Genomic DNA, 23,811 nt, shown 5'->3' with positions numbered 1-23,811 from the left:
CTTCTTTGTGATTACATGTGCCTTATTCCTTATGAAAGTACCACTTTGATTGATAGAATCCGGTTAACGGCCCCATGCAAGACACGTGGTCACCTTTACATGTATAAATGTTGGCTTTACAGCACAGAGGCATTCATTAAACAATAAATTAATATGTGCTATAGTCGTACTTGAACCAGGAATGCCTTTACGTTAGGCGGATGCTCTAAACACTACACTGTTGTTGTTCTGCCTCATTTATATGTATACCCATGGTTCATAGTTACTCTGACATACGCCTCACCGCTTCACTTACACAGCAGGCATCCATTTTCCTGCTGGGAAAACCACAGTACTACACTTCCAACATTCCCTATTTCCTACTGCTCTGGACCCGTGCTGCATGTCTACTCACTCCAAGGATATTCAGAACTCCTACGCTTATAGTCCTCGCATATACATGTGTTTGATTGTCAGGGTGTTCATGTGCTGGTCTGGGTTTAGGCTTGTCTGACTGGTGACTAGAACTGCCCTGTACCTGTTCAAATATCAGACGTAGCACATGGACAGAGTTAGTCCAGATTTTAACATTCTACCTGTGTTTACAGATGCAGGTGTTTGGACACCTCTGACCACATTATTAGGTCGGCACTACATAATATAGGGTGGGGAGTGGTTCCACTACATAATATAGGGTGGAGGGGGGATTTCCCTTCACATTTGACTATTTCATTCATTTATATATATGATGAATATTATTCTGGACATCAGTTATAAATTCACTACAGGTATGCAATAGTCCTGTCAACAAATGTGACAGTTGGTTGGTGTACATATGTGTACGGACCTCTGTGATACCTGGGGACTAGATTCTACATTGACAGGGACAAGGCTATGACAAATCAGGGTCAATCACGGACACTTTTACCATATTAGTACTATTAACTTGGAACGTGTTGACAGATTCGTATTACTACTTATTTTCTGCAGTTAAATGTGTCTATTACTCTTAATTGCTGTAATTAGTCATTCTCATTCAACACCTTTCCTCCAAAGGTCACTGGCTTTGTGAGTGATTAAGAGGCTGGCCAGTTATTGTGCAAATGCTCTGACCATTGGTAGGGTTGACACATTGTCATATGTACAGGTTGGGATATATTCTGGGGACACCAGATTGTTTAGGCCAACACATACCCATGGTCAGTGCAGGTTTAGAACATTCATTATTTTCCTAGCTGAGAGCCTATACCTTTAGCACTTTAGTTGTTAGTCTGTTTCTTGTATGAATTACGTATTTTCTATCCTGACATGACTGCTTTAGGCAACTGTTACATGCAGTATGGTGCATAGTTATTTCCCACAATCACAGGACATTTGGCATTGTATCATTGTTGGTCAGGACACACCTACCCACACAGTGACTGTCCCTCACACAGTGGATCAGGGGGTATCCTGTTTATGTCAGTGCCTTCATCACCCTATTTCCAAGTGCCACTATGTGAATGTGTACAATATATTCTCTCGATTATTCATGTGGGGACAAGTGCATCATGGGCAGGTGTTTGATCCTGGGTAGTAGGTTCTGCATGACAGTCTAGGGCTCGACAGTCTGGTGCACCACTACTGCACATTCAAACTTGTGTCCAGATGTCTACAGGACTGGACATTGTGTCCTGATACCCATTCTGATGTTTACACAAGTTACTTATCCAATAAGGGATATCCAGAAATTTAACAAGACCAATACCAACCATTCTTTTGGCTTTACGAAAATGTGTTGGGGGTTTTACATGCAAGAGATACATAGTTTGCAATCCTGAAACTGCCTAGGGTGACACTGCCTACTACATATGAGCAGTGATCACTATGTGTAGATGTGGCTGCGCCAAGCTAGTAGGCCAAGTATGGCTGGATTTGGTGGACGTTCAGGTATGGGGGTGGGTTGTGTGCTGTGGAGGGGATGATGGGTATTCCATTGTGCATCCAGGTGTGTTGGATTTGAATTGGCTGGTTCCATCAGGACCAATCTGTGGGTATGTGCCGGTGACATTTCTGTACATTTGTATCGCACATTTTAATATTCATATGTTTGTGGGATTGTGTTCTACAGTATGGCCTGTCAGGTAGAATTGCAGATGTGTATACATGTTCTTTGTGTTCCTTTCTGATTCACCCGCTGCTCCCTCATACACCTTCAGTTCACCTATTCTGCATATGACACAGTCTCGCCTTTGAGGATTATACCATTACCCATCCCCCCACACACATATTCCTGACACTTCATCCATCACTGCTTTGGTTGATGGCCCATGACACGGTCAAGGTAACACATTGCATACGCTACATATGTCAGGTACCTGTATGGTTGTGTGGACTACCCTGGCATGTTTCACCTTCCACATGCTATACATCACGCACATAGGTACATGCCCATACTTAACTTTCATGACATGGGTGGCACACCCGGGTAATACCCGTTCAACTGTGACACATCCTGACAAGTACGGCTTGGACCGCATATGTGCAGATTTTGTCCAACTGCTCTGATCATTGGTAGGGTGCCACCTTTTCCTATGTCCAGGATGGGATATATTCCGGACACATATCCGATTGTACTGGACAACACATACCACATTCAACTCTATGGATAATACTGTTCCTTTAAGCCTACATGTTGCCTTATTGTTGTAGCAGTTTATATGCTCCTTCTGTTTCGTTTTCTTGCTTATTCTATTTCTTGCCACATATGGTATGTTAAATACGGACATACCTATTGTATGTGACTATTACATGTGTTGTGGGATATAATTCTGTCATACGGTCGCTAGATATTTACATTTATCGTGGTTTTGTTATGGACACATCTTCCCAGCTCTGTACTCTCCCTCACAATGTGGGACAGCTGGTGACCCTGACCATTGGGCTGGATGTAGCTATTGGCAGCACGCTAACATGATGCATTTCACTTCCACTTGGTATAACTATCTACACTGCATTGGACTAAGGGCACACGGTTTTCAATGTCATTTGTCCGAGGGATGGGGACCCGTTATTCCCTACCGTGCATTTGTGTTTGCTTATTCATTTTGTGTTTGCAGGAACTGTCTTGCATGCTTTGCATACGTTTCAGTATCCACGGACACTGACAGATGTGATTACTATTGAATGCAAATTGTTATATGCAAGCATTTTAGGTTGCACGTTGACAGCTGACATTTCCACGCCTTCATGCGGCACTTCGACACGCCCTATGCAATTGCGCTCATTTCCCATGCACGTGGCTGTGGGGGCAGCACACCTTCATTAATATGCATTTGGCGCTACTGCGCCATCTTCATGCCACACGGTCGGCGCAAGCCTAATGCCGGCCCTGCGCTGAGCTTCATGAATCCTGGGGCCTGAATACTTTTACCTTGTGTTCCTTTTTACACCACTTCACAGATGTGTGGGGCTTCTGGCCATCTACCCATCAGATAAATCAACAACTTGAATATGCTTCCAGCAGCTTTTACTTTCAAAGTCTTAGTACTAATTCACTATTGCCTCTGAATGTTACTGCAATTTTAACTGACTCTCAAATTGATAAATGAAGTACTCAAATGAATCCAATGTCTCCCAGGCTAATATAACTAATTCTTGAGAAAATGCCACCTTATTCAGCACCTCTTCTAACTCTGCACTCTGGGTTCAACTATGAATAAAAGACAAGGCTTTGCACAAATGGAATTATTTCCATTTCACAAATAGAAAACACAATGACAGTGATTTTTATGGGGAACAACAGAGGAGATGAACCTGAGGAGTGTGAATCTTATTCACATTACACTTGACATAGTAAATGGTAAAGATCTAACACATAGAAAACTGATGTAATTTCTCTCAAATTTTCTTGCACCTTGGATTTCAAACAATCTCTCACTAGTAATTGTAAGCATGTGTGTATATATATATATATATATATATATATATATATATATATATATATATATGTCTACCTGAAAACACCGAAACGCCAAAACACAGACGACGAGAACACTGAGACCGGAAGATCGACAACTGAGATGACCGACAGTTGAAAAGCCTGACACTGAGAACACTGACATGTTAAGGTAAGTGTGCGATAGTGACAGACTTTAGGGTTAGGGGCGGGTTAAGTGAGTTAGGGTTAGGGCGCGGGTTAGGTGAGTGTGCGATAGTGACGAACCTTAGGGTTAGGGTTTGAGTTAAGGTTTTAAGGTTAGTGCATAGATAGTTGTGTATGTAAGGTTTAGTGTAGGTTTGCAAGGTTTATTTGTGTGCTTGTGTTATGTGTGTGTTTTTCGGAAAAGGTATTTTTTTTGTTTTGTTGATTGTCGAGATTGTGGTTTGTCGGCCATGTGAAGTTTCGTGCATTTGAACTGTCAGTTTTGTGGTGTCGGTTATCTTGTTGTCGGTGTTTTGGAGTGTCAGTGTTTTCAAGTAGACCCAGATATATATATATATATATATATATATATATATATATATATATATATATATATCGACTGCATTTGATCGACTATACAGACACTCGACCGGTGTGCTAGATTGACAATCAACAGATAGGGTAATATTCCCTTTCCATGGGGATTGTGTGGTCTTGGTGTTATTATCTGTAATTATCAGGGGATGTGGAGTCAAACCTTGGTGCACGCATACTAAGAAGTTGATTTTTCCATTTATGACATAGAGTTGTTTACCTTCAGTATGTCAACATTCATGTTAGTTGACAAACTGAAGATAAATCTTATTTCCCTACTGCTGAATATGAATAGCCTACTTAATATCCTACTTAACTTGTATATTTTTCCTCCTACCTGGAGTAAGATTTACTTTATGTCTGCCACGCATTTGTGAATATTCTCATTATATTAGATAACATCTCCTCAGAATGCCTTTTGATGTCTTTCACTATCTTGTAATGTTTTTCTTCTTCCTAATCTTGTCATTTATGAAATTTACTGGAGAGTAAGCAAAGTAGGGGAAACTTATGTTTAGCTTTAAGCTCCAGCTGTTAAGAGCCTGTTCCCACATAGACTGTGCAGGGGTTTGAGTATCCTACTAAATACTTCAGATCTATGTTTGAATTTTGGTTGTTGGAATTTTGCCTGTTAGGCATATTATCTCAATATTTTTGTTTTAATTAAGACCAAATGGTTAAAAAAGATAACACAGACAAACTATATACTAAAAACTACAAGAATGATTTAAAACCACACCAAGACAAAAACGAAACCAATAATTCATAAAAAGCCAGGTAGAAAGCAGGGAGGCAGGCAAAACCTGGACACGAGCACTTCTCCTTAGGGCAACTAAATCCTTTATTGTTAAAACAACAAGATAAGCATTTTCATCTCAATTTTAGACAAAGATACTTCATCAGATAAAGAATTAGACTGAGCTGCTTCTGAGCCTCTGATTTAGTGTTCTAAATGCAGCTTTTTTGTTTTATAAAAGACATAACCATTTTTGTAGGCACTTTTCCAGAAAGTATGTTTCTTTCTTGGCTTTAGTTTGCATGACCTGCAAAAATGGTTATGCCTTTTATAAAACAAGAAAGCTGTATACATGCTGCAATAAATGATTTGGTTGCCCTAAGGAGAAGTGTTCATGTCCGTGTTTTGCCTGCCTTCTACCTGGCTTTTTTAAGAATAATTTAAAGACTTCACTATATAACACCTTCAACCTCCTATAGTGGAGGCCATTTGGGTATATGCAAATGACCCCTTAAGGATATATCATTGTTCGGCTACCTGGCATCTGAATGCCCATGTGTTTTCACTTTCAGCTGTTTTTACTGGTAAATTCAGGTCAATAAAGCCAATCCCCACTAGCTGTAGACATGCCATGTTTCATTCTTTTTTCTGAGCTTGTCAGTACAGCATAAGTGGAATGCCTGATTATAATAAAGAAACACAGTGCTTAAAACTAAGACAAATGTCCATATTATTATCGTGACTGCAAAACATCTCCAAAATACCTAACTAAAATGGCAAAAAGGTCATACAGAAATACAACCTAGCAAAATCTATAAGAAAGATCCAGCCAAGCTAAAGTCTTTTGTGTGTAATACCTTAAACATCCTTTAGTGGTAATTTGTATATGTGACATTTTTACCCTTTTTACCATTTCGTATATTACCTATTACTTATGAATAAATACATTAATTAGGTGATATCCAGACATTGTGATTGTATATAATCAACAATGTGAATACGCGTGTGTGTGTATGTGTGTGTGTGTGTGTGTGTGTGTGTGTGTGTGTGTGTGTGTGTGTGTGTGTGTGTGTGTGTGTGTGTGTGTGTGTGTGTGTGTGTGTGTGTGTGTGTGTGTGTGTGTGTGTGTGTGTGTGTGTGTGTGTGTGTGTGTGTGTGTGCATGTGTTCATACATTCAATAGTGTGTACAAGGCTAATGACTACTGGGGCATTTTTAAGCCTAGCCATGTATCTCAAATCTCTGACAAGTTCCGGTACCCTTGGTAAGCATAAGCAGGTGCTTGGGAGATGATACATTTACAAGCAGTGACCTTGGAGGTAAACCATTTACGTAATGCCTTGTCCATTAGAGACATAGAGGCCAAACCAGGGCTTTTCTGTTCCCACTCCAGTTGTCCAACCTACACTAGAATTGGGTTAGTGAGGACCACTGCTTCACATGGATGGGGAAGGGGAAATCTCTGGGATACATAACTGTCTCTCCAGCAGGTCCTATTTATATCACAGACAAAGTACAAGTCTTTAGAATGCATAATGCTGATGCTGTGTGCTTTGTAGTTATGCAGGAGGGCCATCAGAGTGAGGTCCAATGATACTGTGTATGCCAAGAATATATATCCCCTCATCGGCCTGTAGGAGACAGTAATATAGAGCTAGGACTCTGAGGCATTCTACATAGGACATGTTATTTACTCCTTATATTCTTTTAGTGAGGAACCTCTGTGGACTTTCCAAATGTTGGATGTGCCTGGTAAGGTACATGCCATAGAGGGTATTGTATTCAATGAAAGGTCTAATGAATGCTGTATACAGTGGAAGATTGACTTCCTTGGACCTAGATGCCCTCTCTTTGTTTATAAGTTGCACAACATAGGATGATTTCCTCACTACCATAGATACACGATGGTCAAAGGTTAGATTAAGGTATACCTGTGTCCCCATGTCCCTGACTACTTAGAAGTGTGTTTTTCAATATGACACTATTGTGCATTTTTGGGGATTTAGTTTTAGCCCATGGCTCTGTCACCTGTCAGTCCTTCTTGGATAAATTTTATGTGGTTGAGGAATTCTGTGGCTGCTCCTAATTTGATATTTTGTGTAAATTTGGTCAGCCAAAGGCCCTTGATGTTGGTCTTCAGAGAAGCAGATGATGTAAAGGAGCACCGAGGAACTCCTTGGGTGATTGGCTTCACTGTAGAGGTTTACTCCTCAATTCTTACTTCCTTGGTCCTATCTACAAGTTAACTGGTTATCCATTGGGTGACATAAGGATTTATACCTAACCTCTTGAGTTTGTCAACAATGCCTTAGTGGGGTATTATGTCAAATTCCTTGGCCAGGTCACCTTGTCAAAGAAATCCACCAGGTTAACAGGCATGATCTGTCCTTAATGAAAACAAACTGGTTAAGATACAGTATTTGGAGGTTTCCTGTGTCACTATTGGTCATTTCCATGATAATTCTTTCTATGGCATTGCATATGAGACTAGTAAGACTTATGGATCTGTAGTTTCCAGAGTCTGTATTTGGCCTACCTTCGTGCAGGGATGATAGTTGCAGTTGTCCATTCATGATGCATGAAGTCTTTTTGGAGGCTATGGTTAAACAGTGATTACAGACGGCCAGACAGTTCAAGATTCATGCTGTTTAGAAGGAAGCCTAGATTACTGTAATGGCCCATCAATGCAGTTTCTTGGCTTTAGAGTATTGAGGACCTTTTCCTTAGTGGTAGTAGGGTGTGGGGTATATGTAATGGTATTTCCTGAGGGAAGGCTAGAATGGAGAGAACAGTAAACTTACAACTGAATTTGTCTGCCAGTAGTTGTGCTCTGTGTGTGTGTGTGTGTGTGTGTGTGTGTGTGTGTGTGTGTGTGTGTGTGTGTGTGTGTGTGTGTGTGTGTGTGTGTGTGTGTGTGTGTCAGGGGTAGGAGCATCTGCATTTCTGCATGTGTGAGAGACAAATATTTCTTTGCCTGTAAATATGTGACTGTGTCTGCATGAGTATGTGTGTGCATGTGTGTCTATGTGTATCTGTGTGTCTATGCCTGTGTCAGTGTAGACATTATTCAGTACTTAACATGACATATTTTGGATGTAGAGTTTTTCTTCTAGCAACAATTACATAACTTAGAGCAACTCTTAAACATTAGGCAGAGGAATGCTTTTACTTCTAAAATAACAAATATGCATGTACTAATAAAAACAGAAAGTAATGCAACATATAGACCATTATCTAAACTCAGTAACACCTTCTAGGATGGACAAAATGGGGAAAATAATTGAATTTTTTTAATGATGGAGAGGACCTCTGCCAGTTTCATCAGGGATGACAACACCATTGTGCTCTCCACTATTTCCCTATAATGTTGAACCTGTAGAATGATGAGCAATATTTCAGATCCAATTAAGATTCAATTCCTAACAAATTCTTCACATTACCCCACAGTATTCAAATTTAAGTTTGAAGTCCATGGGACTAAATGATTAAGCCAAGATGAAGTAAAAATTTTAAGGCCCTTTCTGTAATGTCATGGATGAATACAAGGCCATTTTCTTTTATTAGACTTGAATCTGTGATATTGGAAAGAAGTTTGACAGTGTGCCAAAAACAAGTAATGGGCTGCAGTCTTTCAGAGATATGCACCTTCTTATTTTATATTAAACTCATTTCTTAGAAACCCTATTACATTTTACTTTTTATTTTAGGTGGCCACGATGGTACAGTGATTAGCATTGCTGCCTCACAGCAAGAGGCTCTCCAGTTCAATTCTTGGCTGCGGTGCCTTCTGTGCAGAGTCTGCATGTCCTCTCTGTGGTCGCGTGGGTTTCCTCCAGATGCTCTGGTTTCCTCCCACATCCCAAAGACATGCTGTAGGTGGATTGAACACTCTAAATTGGCCCTAGGTGTAAGTGCGTGTGTGTGCCTTCTGTGGAAGGTTGGGTGCCAGGCTGGCAACCCGACACCGTAAAACTCCACTGCCAATCATGAGCAGATAGGTGATCTGCTGTGGCAACCCCTAACTGGGAAAAGCTGAAAGAAGATTTTAGGCAGTTCTGCTTCCATAGCCATAAAAAAACACATTGCTGATAGGAAATTATGAAATATGCCAAGAAACAGAGTTTATTGTGATCTATGATCTGCTATTGTTTATATGATAAAGATTTATTACACTGAAACACAATTTTGAAAGATATGTTTAATTATTGAGTGGATAGAGTTAAATAATGAAAGCTGGATGAAAATGGAGAATTTATATATTTAGCTGGTAAAGTTGGTTTAAAAATGTCACAAGTTATTGTTACATTAGATATTTAGTTAAAAAGATAAGGTAATATCTCTAAGTTATAATACTCTAGCAAGAATTATAGCAAGATAAAATCATGGTAAAATCATATATAAATACCTTAGTGTACATTTTGTATTCAACAATGTAAAATTACCTTCACTACTCATATTCATAACCTGAATAAAAAATCACAGTATTAATTTACACATGCAACCCAATTCCTAAACTAATAACTAAAAAGTGGACAGCCCAGTGGTGCAGTCATAGCATTGTCACATCATAGCAAGAGGTTCTCTGGTTGGATTCTTAGATGGGGTGCCTTCTATGTGGAGTCTGCATGTCCTCCCTGCATCTGTGTGGGTTTTCCCCAGGTGATCTGTTTTCCTCTCACATTACAAAGACATACATCTGTAGTTTTTCTGCCTAGGACACCGCTGAAAAATTTTCTTTGCTCCAAGTTGGGCTTTTATATTAAATAAATGTTAAATAAATAAAAATGAACCACTTACAGAAGATCATTCTTTTGTAGCTGCTGATGGAAAGCTGTACCCCCCCTTTATGCAATAAGTCAAGGAGGATGGTTTCCCATTCCCCAGTCAAATCACTCTACTTCTTAGTATACGCACTTTCGCTTCCTAGACTAATGTATTAGGAAATACTGTAAGCCTCTTTAATAAGCTGATACTTCTGCTCTTAGCCTTGTTATTCCATTCCATACATTTCAATAATCAGTGCTGATAAAGCTTTTATCTACCTTGGGAAATCCATCTGTAGCTCACTTCTAACCACTCCTTAAATGTACTCAACCGTACATCTTACTCTAAGCAGCTTAAATATTACCTTGTACGTCAGGCCAATTTGTTTGCTTTAGATCAGTGAACTTGCTTTTTCTTGTACTTCTAACTATGCATGCGTATACACTTCTAACTTCAGTATAATCTCTGGGTCAGGACCATATCTGTTGATAACTTTTTCACTTCTCATGCTTGACAGTTCTTCTATGTGCAAACCTTGTGCATGTATGATGTATAATTTTCTGTTATACTGAAACTTTCCTTAAGCCCAACTTGGAACAAAGACAATTTTTACAGTCAAATGCAAAAGTGTCATGGTAATAACCTAGCTCTACTTACTCCTATCATTCATGCTTAGTCACTTTAGCACAGTTTCTTTAACTTGTCAGACAGCACAGTATGTGTTGGTAAATATTGTTTTATTTTTTAAACAAACTTTTTTTTATTTTAAAATTACAACAAATATATAAATATGCACAATTTACAATTACAATTTGTTAATGGTAAGCATATGCACTCACACAATCAGCTATGTCTATCCAGCACATGCTTCAAGTATTATTCAGTTAACAATTATTTAAACTAACATATCCAATTTTCTCATTTATGTTTAGTTTTCTTACAGCAGAATTATTTATTTTTGACAGACAACAGTGGTAAGATTAATCAATTCAGAATAGCTGGGAGATCTTTTCTATTTTATGTCTGAAGTAATACATTTTGGAATTGGAGCATTTACTACTGTAAAATAATCTGCAATAATACATTTGTTTAGACATAATATAAAAACATTTAACCAATGTTTTTATGTTATGTCTAATTTGTAATAATCATTTAAATTTCTGATGCTTTTGTTTTATTTTTGCGGACTGTAAAAGTATTATTCTTAAAATGTTTTGTAATAATTTGGAGCTTTTCTCCCCAGGCCTTCACTGAAAATGAGCCTCTACCCAGTCAAACTTTCCTGGTAACCAAATATCAATAAATAAATAAATAAATTTATTAGACCAAAGTACTGAAAAATATTGGATAGCTTCCGAAAAGTTTACAGTCTTCTCACACTTATAAAATATGATACAATCTGCCATTAGCAGTTTATTATATCTACAACAAGATTCATCTGTACTACTAAATATTTTATTAATCTTATGGGGTGTAAGAAAAATTCTGTGTAAACATTTCTATGTAAAAACTTTTCACTAAATACTATTGTTGTTAATCTGACAATTTTAATATACACTCTTAGTTACTATCATGTCCCACATCTTTAACATCAGACTGGTCAACAGAATTCTAATAATTATTTTCTATTTTAGGTCTTAATGTAATATTATTTTTTATAACTTGGAAACTGTTGGTTTAACATCTCAATTTCAATTAATATCTGAAGCTGAGAGAAAAATTTGTCAAAAATTCTTAGAATATTTTTTCACTATTTATTGATATTCTTTTATTCTAATCTTTGGCAATACTGCCACATGGAAACCTTTTATGTGAATTTTTGACTGTGAATTAACGCTTATAATATTGTATTTTTATACTTTTTTCTTTTTGTACTATTTTACTTTATTGCAACTACACAGAAAGATAGATAAATAGATAATACAAAATATATTTTGTTCAGATTAAGAACAGTCCATGTATAACTATTCAGATTTTTTTTTAATTTTAAGCAACATTAACATTTTCAGAAAATGTATTTACACAATTTCAATGAACAATTGTATATTCTTCTTTGCTATAAATAAATTGTATATGCTGCACTGCTGACACATCTTTTGTCTGCAATTATCACAATGTCATGGCATTGCATGAATGCAGGACTTACTCCTAAATGACATTATACTCAAACACAGTCATTCTCTGGAATAAGAAAATTGTGACTATAACTATATACAATACCTTGAATATGTACAGAAAAGAACGGTATCCATAGCATCTGCCAACACAGAAAACATTTGCTACTTTTGCCCAAAATAGGCAGTTAATACATTTAAACTATGAGTGAAATAACCTAATGACAGGAAACTCATATCAAGACTGCATTTGTAGATTAAGTATTCCATGCAAATTAATTAGGATTATCAAACCCTTACATATTTAGAAAGCTTTCCAAGAGCTTCATTGGACCAGTAATTTATATATCTTCTATTTATAAAATTAAGAAATAAAGTAGACTTCTGAACACTTATTAAAAGTGTAAAGCAACTTAAGGAAATGTGCAAACAAGTTTCTAGAAAATGCTACCTTGGACAATTCAAAATTAAGATCTACTAAATAAGATTTAGGGTGAATGAGTTCTTACAACTAGAACAAGTAAGCATATAACAACTGCTCATTCTTGTATCATTTTGATAATAATTGTGATCTTAATTTTACAAATAATTTACTAAACCAAAATATGAGCAAGTTTTCAGATAATACTCACCAGTAGTTCTGAGCTTTTTGTTTCTTATGATGGATAAAATAACTAAAATGTTTCCAAATAGGTCCATTACAATAGTGAAAATCATCACTGAAGCTAGAACTGCCATTGCTGCAGTCCAAGAATAATTTCTTGAAGAGTAATTGTTGTTGGTATCATGGGGCCAGTAGCAACAACAATTCAAATCAGGCCAAGACATTTGCTTACAGTGTTTGAAAAATTATTTCCTTTATGATTTCATGCCTTGCAACTAAAGTTATAAGGCAGGATATAAATTAAATAGGTGACATTCTCAATGTGTACTATGTATGTACATCAGCTGCATGTTTTCGTTCTAAATACAAAAATAAAATGCTGGTTTGAAATTTGAGATCATAAAATGTATGAATCTCAGTTTTTGAGACAAATGTACAGGCAATAGGAAATGTTCTGTTTCCACTATATTTTCCTATATATCCATTGCAATTTAATGTTCTTATTAGAACATAAATTACTTTTTATTTTATTTTTTTAAATAATTTTACTACTTATATATGAAAAATAGCATCGGTATCATGCTCAGTTCATATAAGCAGCTTTTTTCTCCTAGTATGCATAATAGCTGAGCGCAAAAGAATGAGCTGTAGTCATTATCAAGCAGCTTTTTAAATAAATAGAAATAAGGTCCCAAGTGATTTCTGTGTCAAAGTGGAAATTAGACCTATGGGAGCTGATTGTGTAAGAATCTGTCTGTTAAAATTTCAGTGCACTAATAGGGTGCTTACTTCTCATTGTTTTCCTTTGGGTGTGACTGATAAATCAGTTTAAGATTTTATTTGTAAAAGAAACTAAATGAAAAGATAAGACACTGATGTAAAAAAAAGCATCCAACAGCATAGTTTTACTTGTATCAGTCATTAGTTTTTTTTATATTCATCTCTCATTAATCACATAGATTGCATTTTTTTTCAGTTCTTTATAATGTTCTTAATTTTGGAAATATAATCCAAAGCCATTCAAACTGATTATTTACATGTAGCAGTACATGAAATAATCTTAGGGAAAAAATTCTGTCATTTTTAACAGATATAATTTTTTTGCTGTTGTGCTAAAATCACCACAAGCCTGATGTTCTACTTATATTTATCTTGTAACATTTAAATTTAAGCATGGTTTTAAACATTTCATGAATTATTTATTTTTCTTGCTTTTCATTGCTTATTATTATCTAACAATCAGAACATGTTTGTATTTCCTTTACCACATTTAATCAGAATGTATATAAAGGCTCTTTTCAAAATAAGTTTTTGACTTATTGAAATGATATAGGATTATGATCAGTCACTGAGGAAAAACTAAATTTGTATGATTTTTTTATATGAATGCCATTAAATTTACCTCAAGAGGTGAGTTTTGACATCCATGTAGAGAGTACAAATTGTTTATATTTCTAAATAACATAATCCTGTAAAATATTTTTGGAAGGACAACAATTAAAAGTGCCAGAAAAATGGTTCAGTATTATTTTGTCAGAATAGAACACTACTGGTTAAGAATTAATAAGGAAATCATTCTCGTGCAAAAGTATGTAATTCCCTGAAAAACATAAACCCTATAGTAGAGGTCTTGATTGTTCTTCAGTTGTGCACACTAAGTGACTGTGCCATGCTTCTGAAAAGGTAAACATCATAGCAGTAAGTACTTACTTTGAAGTGACCAACAGCAAAATGGTAAAAAGAAATAAAAAAATAATTCTGCTGTCTCCATAAATTCTAAATATGAAGCCACTAACCACCCCATGGCAAGTTTCACAAAGTTAAAAAATAAAAATAAAAATAAAATGCCTGAAAAACAAATATAAATGCAGCTGCCAGGAAGCTGTTTCTGTCTTACTTCTTAGTTTCAAATGCCTAAAAACAGTAAATGTGCAACACTGTTGTGCATAATGTACCATTTAAAGTGACCTAAGCTTTAAACCCTTTTGACCTAAACTGCATACTTCTTTAGTGCACACACATGCACACACGCACACATGGACACACACACACACACACACGCACACACACGCACACACACACACACACGCGCGCGCGCGTATGCGCACGTGCATGCGCGCACACAGGCAAGCACAAACACATTCACACACACACACACAATCACACCATGCATATGCATAGTTTTTTTCACAGAGGCACATACACACACAAATAAGTACACAAATGCACTCACTCAACTGCATCACTCAGACAATCATTAATTCATGCACTACAGGATAACATGGGAGCCAGTGACTATCCTAACAACAAGTAGAATTGGGAAGAGTTGTAAGGAAAGGCAAGTTGACCAGTTAATTATTTATTTCCAGCTGTTGTTCCTTCCATCTCACCTGGATCTGATAGCTATGTAATTATAATCATAACAATTATGGTGAAAAATTCAAAAAGTAGCTAAAACAGACTGAACATCAGAGCTGCATCCTGGTATTTGTTGGGCTATTTTAAAAGACAATCAATCAGCCATTATTTATCATGTTTTTAACTCAAGTATGAACCACAGTTGCATAAGGCATAGCAGATAGCAGAAGTTGTGTTACTTGCACTTAATGTAGTTAATAAATCAAAGTTATTTAAACAAATATATTTTAGTCAAAAAGGCGGAGAGGTTTCAAACCAGCAGAATAATAGCAACAGCTGCCCCAGTATTATTTCAAATACCTTTATTGAATTATCACTTGTGACATAGACAAATTTACCTTCATATAAAAGTAATCAGACTATATTAACATAACAAACATTACACTTCACATATATTACTATATGTCATATAACCTAAGCAATATTACATAAATTATTCAACTCCTGCCTTTTTTTTAAACAAAAAACATCTTTATTAAACCATGACAGAAAAGAAAGAGATTTGAATTAGTTGGGTTAAGTGGGTAAATGGGAGAATGATATAAAAGAAAAAGTAGAACAAATGTAAATATCAAAATGCTTCCTCCCATATGATCATCAAATTTCAAAAGTTCAGAATGCTTGCTTGAGAACAACAGAAGAGATAATGAAAAATACTTGTACAAGTGAGCCTGTAGATGAGGGTGGGTAGAATATGAAAGGATGCGGGAAGTAAGATCTGGACACTGACTATAATCTTTAATTATCTGTTATCTGTTTTAGGTCTTAAAAAATCTGTTATGGGTATTGTTGGAACCCTGACAGAGATTTTCAAACAATTACTGGCCATTGGACAAATGACAGAGTACCCGATAAATTTGCAGTAGTATCTTCATAAGGTAAGAAATAAGTAATTCCCTGGTATCTACAATCCTGCAAACATTACTTCGGTTGCCAAAAAAGATAAAAGAGATAGTTTTGAGGAATGGGCTAGTGAAGTTTCTGTGCCATTTCAGACTTCACTGTGCAAATTTACTTGATATATAGCCAAATGATCTTGAGCCAATAACCTGATATAATTCTGTGACTACATGCAACTCGGCTGGGTAAAATAATCTTTGCAAGCATAGTCCAATTTGTTTTGCAGCAAAATGTATTTATTTATTTTTAATTTTTTTGCACTTTGTTAACTGGAATCGTCCTGACAGGACAATGGTCACTTTTCAGGGGAGAACCAAAGTGCTATTTATAGTGACAAGGGGTGATTTGGTCAGTGCACTGGGGCACGTCCCCTTATTTTTTTGTTAAGTGCAGTGGGATCTTTTCTATCCACTTGAGCTATCACCAACTCAGGCAGATGGGGCTTTGTTGTAATATCTCATTTGAAAGACTGATGTTTATAAAAATCCTCTACAAAAGATTCATGGGAGTAGAGTGGATAAGGATTGGTACAGTGGGCAAAGAAATGGGAGAAAGAGAGACTGGAGAGATTGTTAATGAAAGGTCCCCAATCATGCAAGGTGCATGGAACTAATTCTCCTGAAAGTGCTCATTTCTGATAGAGCTATGTGCATCAAAAAAGGGACCATCCTGTTTGCCGATGATGTCAAGATAAGAAAAATTATTACAATGGAAAGAGGAGCATAGAAAAGGATCTGATAAAAATTGCCTAGATGGGCAGGAAAATGACAGCGAGCATTCAATACTGGCATATGCAAATTTATGTTCCTGTGATACAGGCTAAAGGTGAAGGTCAGATTGGACAATGAGGAACTAGATCACATGGCAGTAGTAATAGCAGCAGTAGACCTTTATGTACAGTTAAACAGTGCTGGCACCTACATGATGATGTTCCTAGCTACTCTAAAATGAATGCACTACAGTTATAAAGGGTGTTTTGCCCCTATTCTTTGGTCTGTTCAGATCCACATCTGGAATATTGTGTCTGATTTTGGAGGCATTTTTAGGAAAGGCATATACAAACAATAAAGACTACAAGAGGCATAGGATGGCGGGATATGACTGAGTGAGATTTACCGATAAAACCACCAAACTCCACTCATGGACTGCCCAGACCACCCAACACATCCTAACCCTGTCAGAAACCTGGCTCAAACACCACATTTCAAACAATGAAATCTTAGCACTTAGATATAACATATACCGGTCAAAACAAAATAAAAAAAGGGAGTAATCGTAGCCATCCTCTACATTGAGCAACTTAACCTTTTCCCCTACCCATTCCTATACCCCACGTCAATACTGCTGAAATATTAATTCTAAATTGTCACCAAAGCACACACAAAAAATTGCCATAGCCTCCCTTTATATCCCTTCCAGCAATAACATCCCCATCCTTGAGCACATACTGTCATGGTTCTCAAACAATATAGCCTATGAAACTATCATTCTTGGGGTTGTTAATATAGGCTGGATTAAACAAATGTCAACTCCCCTAACCACAGCATCAGCATTCATTGTTTCAGCCAACTCATTGCATCCCTTACACACATAAATAAAAAAATCTAATACCAGCTCGATCCTAAACTGGATCCTGACAACCGAACCTAACCTCTACCACAACCCCTGTACCCTTCCTGACACCTTGAGTGACCTTCCCATCCACATCCAAAGACACCTTCTCTACCCACCCAAATCACATCTTTACAGAGACTGCCAAACATTCTCAAGCTTTAATGCTGAAGCATTTAACACTAGGTTATTACCCATTAGTTAGTCCTACCTCCATCACCTTCCCCTCAATGAAGCAGTGCAAAAATTCAGCCAGATGTTCTAGATATCCTCAATTTTCTAGCACCTGTAAAGAAAGTAAGGATTAAAGCCACCTACTCACTGTATTATGCATAAAAGAGATAATGTATGGAAATTCTGGCTTAAAACTAAATCATTGCCACTTCTAGAACATTACAAAGAACTTAGAAACCTAAACAAAAAAAAAAAAAACAGAGACAAGAAACAATTCTACAACACAGCTCAGTCCTGTCAACACATTAACAACCTAAAATTCTGGAACACCATCATTAAAATACTTCATCCAGGAAGTCTTACTACTCCTAATCCATACCCAAATAACAGCCCCTAAGAAACTGTCACACTTCTTAACAATTACTTTATGGACTCCATCCACAAAATTACTCAAGGAGAGGACACCTCCATTCCCCCTACTACTTCTCATCCTCCAACTAACAGAACCCCTCTTCTCACTCAAACCCATACCCACTGCCTACATCAAATAATTTCTGCTCAAACGTAAGCCTTGTTCTCCCTCTGCTGATAACCTTCCTCCCCTCTACCTCACTTTTGTCACTAATATTATAGCCTACCCTATCTCTTTACTAATAAATGGATGCATTCAAGAAGCCAGAGTCCCTGACCTATGGAAATCTTTCTATACAATGCCACTGCATAAAGGTGGAAATTCCACTTACCCCTCTAATTTTAGCCCCTTAGCTATTCCTTCCCCACTCTTTAAAATCCTTGAGAAATGCATTCATAATCAGGTTCTCAAACTACTACTCCACTAAAATCTATTAACTCCTACCCAACATGGGGTTAGGCCAAACTACAGTACAGTCACTACCCTACTATCTTTTACTCAGACTGTAGCCAAGGCTAGAGACAGCAACCAACATGTATTCTGTCTATTCCTTGATCTCTCCAAAGCTTTTGATACAGTATCTCACTACAAACTACTAACTAAACTATCTGAGCTCAACCTCTCTTCTTCCACTCTTAACTTGTTCTCCAGTTACTTCACCAATAAGCTACAATCTGTGAGATGGCAGACTTCCTGTTCTGCTTTCTTTCCTATCAAATATGGAGTCCCCCAAGGCTCTATCTTGGGGCCTCTCATATTCAACATCTTTGCTAACAACCTCCATACAGCCTGCAGCCACTCTTCTCTTATAAAATATGCAGATGACTCTACACTAATCTCCCTCTCAGACAACATCTCTCACCTCCATACATATACTCAGAACTCTTTCTGGTCCAATGAAAGAAGGCTTTCAGAAAATCACCTTATCTTAAATAAAAAAAAAAAAAACTCCTTTGCTTCCTTCCTCAAACACTTTCCCATCAAAAATCCATCTTTACCATCACATCCCTTGACAACACTACCATTAAGGCAGAACCTCACACTAAGCTGCATGGCACCATAATCAATGATCAATTAAAATCTGACCTTTACATTCAACAGAGTATAAAAAAACATCAAAAACTGTGATTACTTTACATAAATAAGAAATTCCTTGCCTCAAACTCTAAACCTTCTATGGCACAAACTTTCCTCCCATCCTGCTTACTTTATGCAGCTCCTGTTCTTACAAACATACAATCTTTGCTACTTCCCAAGCTTGAACAAGCCTATAAAAAATTAACTAGATTTGCCACAAACTTGCCCTTCAGCTCTGACCACTGCCATGCACTAAAAAAAACAAAATTGGCCAGAATTCCCCCACCTCCTACTGTCACAGTTACAAATAAAACATTCAGTACTCTACAAACCTACTGTCTGCCCCTCTCTGCTCACTTGCATCCTTTTATATGCCTAACAAAAAACATAGGCAAGCTCCTATATAAATACTCAGTGTTCCAGTCCTAAACAAACTCCCCACTTACATAAGCGATATCTCACATCCAAAACAATTCAAAAAAGAGCTAAAACACTCCTTAGTAAACACATGTCTCTGGCCCTGTCTACACCCTATCTAACCCGCCACACCCACACATGGTTCTGCCCCTGTCTACACCCTACATAACCCCCCACACCCAAACATGGCTCTGCCCCTGTCTACACCCTACTTAAACCCTCACACCTTCTGACTGCAACCACAATCATTTTTTCCTTGTTTCTTTTCACTAGGACAATCCCCCTTTCTTTTAACTCCTCTTTAATAAAAATTTCATACCAAACTATCAAGTGCAGCTACAATTTTTGCATATATTTATATTTTACTTTATTTTTTTGTAATTCATGATCTATGTAAATACCTAATTGATTTATATGAACTTTAGCTTATTTATCACAATCTGTATGTTTCACTTTTGCACACAATGATTGAATACTTTGTAAATGATTTCTCTGTCTTATGTATTTGCTTAGTATTGTCTTATGTCACCATCCCTTTATTTTTTAATGGCTTTGTACTAATCTTTTTGTTTGTATTACTATGGAGCTTTTCTACTCGGGTCTTCTCTGAAAATGGGCTCCTGGCTCAGTTTTGATCAAGCCAGTTAACAAATGTCAAATTAATAAAAAAATAAATACATTTAAATAAAGCTGGAGCTCTATATCTTGGAGAACACACCGAAAATAGCAAGATATGATTTTAGCATTACAAAGTATTACTAGAATACTGTAAATAGGTAGATTTAAGGAGAAGAGATGAAGTGAAGATAACATTGAGTACATACAGAGGGAACAACTTTAACTTGTACTGGAAGAAATGTCATCGAATGGTGAGAGTGATGGATAGGCAGGATGGGCTGCTGGTGGGATTTGTCAACTGACTTGATGCAGGTCTTCAAAAATCTATGAGATGGATAAGACAGAAGTGAGGGAAGGAGTTACGAGCAACTGCAGAATGCTGGCAAGTTAAGTATACAAATTGTCTTCTTCTGCTGTCAGTAATAACAATACCGTGCAATTTCATTGAAATAAGGAAGTGAAACAGGCAAACTTTATTTATTATTTTTTTTTATTTTACATTTGTTTACTGGGAAAGTCCGACTGGATACATGTCCATTTTTAGTGGAGGCTCGGGGAGAACAGCTCCACAGTTACCAAACAGTAATATATGTGACATTTACACAGCATAGATATTAATATAGGAATAGTACATTTGTACAAGAAAACTGTGATTTCATATGTAAACCACTGAAAGATTATGGGCCAGATTCACGAAGGCTTGCACTGAGTCTAAGAGTAGTGTAAGACGTCAGATAGGCAATATGTCTGCCGAGCGATTCAGCAATAGCCAGCAGGGGCGTGCATGAGAGCTCCTAAAACTACTCTTGCACGGACAGTGCTATGGTATGCAAATTACCTCATTTGCTGCTGTAAGCTATGCAAATGAGGTAAATTTGCAATCCAGGAAACACTAACCTCTCCGTGGAAGAGTAGTGTTATTTGCAGAAATGTATTCCATTGGTAACGAAGTACCGTTCTGCAAATAGCTAAACAGAGCTATGACAGCTCCAAATAAAGGATGCATCCAGTTGAGGAAACATGCCAATGGCCAAATATAAGGCCATTGTCATTTTTATAGGTTGAAAATTAATAAAAAATTATTTTTATTTTTTTCCCCGATCTCCGATGTTTAAGCATAGCGCAGCGCCTCGCAAATGTGCGGTGCTTTAAAAAACAGAAAATAATTAAAAATAGCCAAAACTAGGCAAGTTTAATAAAAAGATTATTCTGCCATGCAGGTGAATGGCAGGCTGAAGACAACATGCCTACTGAGTAGTGATTGCTAAGGGGGGAAGCTCAGTTTGAGAGATGTAACCAAGCATTAGTAGGCAATCCTATGCAAATGAGGATAAGGATAGTGAATCCCAATTTTCCCTAGTATGTGAGCCATGTCCCTGGAATGTAAGTGTAGGAGTAGAGGAGTAGTAGAGTAGAAGATAGGTGACATCATGAGGGGGTATGTCTGAAAGACTGTAAGCTTATTGGAGCACAGTGGTTTGTGTTTGCCCTGATTTGCTCAGGATTGCAAGAGGTGTGTCTACAGTTGTCCTAGCTGAAACCCAGAAATCGAAGGTGTACGCCGTGGATATATCTGAAATTTCTTGCAAATGTGCTTATACCATGTGCACACGTGTGCGCTCCTGTAAGCCTGTGTGCACATGTGTGCACGTGTGTGCGCTTGTGTGTGCGTGTTTGCGTTTGTGCGGCGCTGCCCCTTGTGGAAACAGAAAGGGAAAAGGAAGGAAAATAAGTAGTAGGAAGTTAACCAAGGAGAACTAGCAGAGCTGCGAGGTGAAATTTATCACAATCAGCCAATAACACATGCAGTAGAATAGTCCAGCCCAGCCCAGCACTTTAAACTCTGCAAACACCATCCCCCCATGTTTTTTCTCAAGAACTCTGCAACACTGCAGTATACAAAGAGTGAAAACTTAAAAAACTTAAGTCAGACAAAATGTTAGGGGCTGCTATTGCTATCATAAGCCAACATGTGCAAGATGCTGAGGGTGGTGATATTGCGAATGCTGCTGAGCAACCCACAGTGAGGAGACGGAGAAGAGTGTACAGACCCAGGGTAACCTACCAGGGGCTACATGAGCTGGAGATAGTGGAGCGCTATAGAGTGGACAGAGTCCTCCTGCAGCAAATTGTTGAGCTGTTACGGCCATGCCTCACACACAGAACCAACAGAGGGGAACCCATCCCAGTGGATACCAAGGTATGTGTTGCCCTACGAATACTATCTGCAGGTACCTTCCAGAGACCAACTGGTGATATGATGGGAGGGTTTGCAGGCATCAGCATCCAGGGTACTGCAACAGTTCCTAAATGCCATGTCAGCACATGTCAGTGAACATGTATATTTCCCCTATTCCCATGAGGCATTGGCCAGCAATATGCGTCTTTTCCACAAAATAGCAGAATACCCTGAGGTAGTGGGTAAAATAGACTGCACGCACATACACATCAAAGCACTAGCCGGTGAGCAGGGTAGGGTCTACATCAACCGCAAGGGCTTCCCCTCCATCAACTGCCAGGTCGTGTGCGATGCCCAGGGCATAATAATGAATGTGTGTGCTGGCTGCCCTGGAAGCTATCACGATTCCCACATCTGACATCTGACGCAGCTGTACCAGAGATTTGCCCCTAGTGGGGGATGCTGGATACGCACTGGAGCCATGGCTGATGACACCCATCAGAAATGCAACACTCAAAACAGACCTCCTGCACGTGGGCAATCGCACGGCACCAAAAATTGAAGTGAAATACAAAAAACCAAGCGCAGCCAGCAAACTGTGATCAAAGATGCTTTATAATCCTTGCAGTACCATAAAAACAGATAACCAGACCGGTTTCGGCTGGCAACAACACACAACCTTCTTCAGTGTGAAACAAAACAGTCAGATGCTACAATTTAAATACATACATCTGTCATACTATTGGTTCATCTTCAGAATTGCACATTAAGACCAGGTGGAAACAATCCACCTAGTTTTGCAATCCATTTCTTTTCTTTAGTGTCTAAAATTGAATGCCATCCAGTTTTATTAGATTTATTACCCTTGACCATATCAATAACAGTGAAAGTAAATTTTGCAGTTTTGTGTAACTGACTGTGTTTGTACAGAGCATTATTAACTTTTTTGTTTTTAATATTACTTACATGTTCAGAAATTCTTAGCCTGAGAGGGCGAGACGTCTGACCAATGTAAAAGGACCCACAACTGCATGTAACCAAACAAACTAACCAATCACTGCTGTAGTTGGCAAAAAATTGTATATCATACACCCTAGAACAATTCCTGCTCGTGAATTGTTTGGATTTCATAATTTTGTCACAATTGATGCAATGGCCACAACAGCAGCCGTAACATATATCTGGAAGAAATCGACATCTGGAGACGTTATTTGGATGACTGCTGGATGGTATGTAGGGCCGATGTTGAGTATTTAACCAAATTCATCTCCTACTTGAATGACAACAAATGGGGTCTACAGTTTACAGCTA

The 23,811-nt window shown here is 37.7% G+C and overlaps 2 protein-coding genes across 2 annotated transcripts in view; both read right to left on the bottom strand.

Annotated features, from left to right (window-relative positions):
• Positions 1–12,828, bottom strand: part of LOC122808311 (melatonin receptor type 1C-like) — a 95,748-nt gene extending 82,920 nt beyond the window's left edge. Inside the window, exon 1 of the mRNA XM_044079277.1 lies at positions 12,723–12,828. Within this exon, the coding sequence (XP_043935212.1) occupies positions 12,723–12,828 (106 nt within the window). The remainder of the gene's footprint in view (positions 1–12,722) is intronic.
• A 120-nt stretch (positions 12,829–12,948) lies between these two features.
• LOC122808310 (melatonin receptor type 1C-like) overlaps positions 12,949–23,811 on the bottom strand; it is a 154,562-nt gene continuing 143,699 nt past the window's right edge. The window contains exon 4 of the mRNA XM_044079276.1: positions 12,949–12,969. Within this exon, the coding sequence (XP_043935211.1) occupies positions 12,949–12,969 (21 nt within the window). The remainder of the gene's footprint in view (positions 12,970–23,811) is intronic.

This window comes from Protopterus annectens, chromosome 8.part0, assembly GCF_019279795.1.
Source record: "Protopterus annectens isolate FY-2018-M chromosome 8.part0, PAN1.0, whole genome shotgun sequence".
NCBI classification, from domain to species: Eukaryota; Metazoa; Chordata; order Ceratodontiformes; family Protopteridae; genus Protopterus; species Protopterus annectens.
Note: the sequence above shows the minus strand (reverse complement) of the source record. Positions and strands in the feature narration are given on the sequence as shown.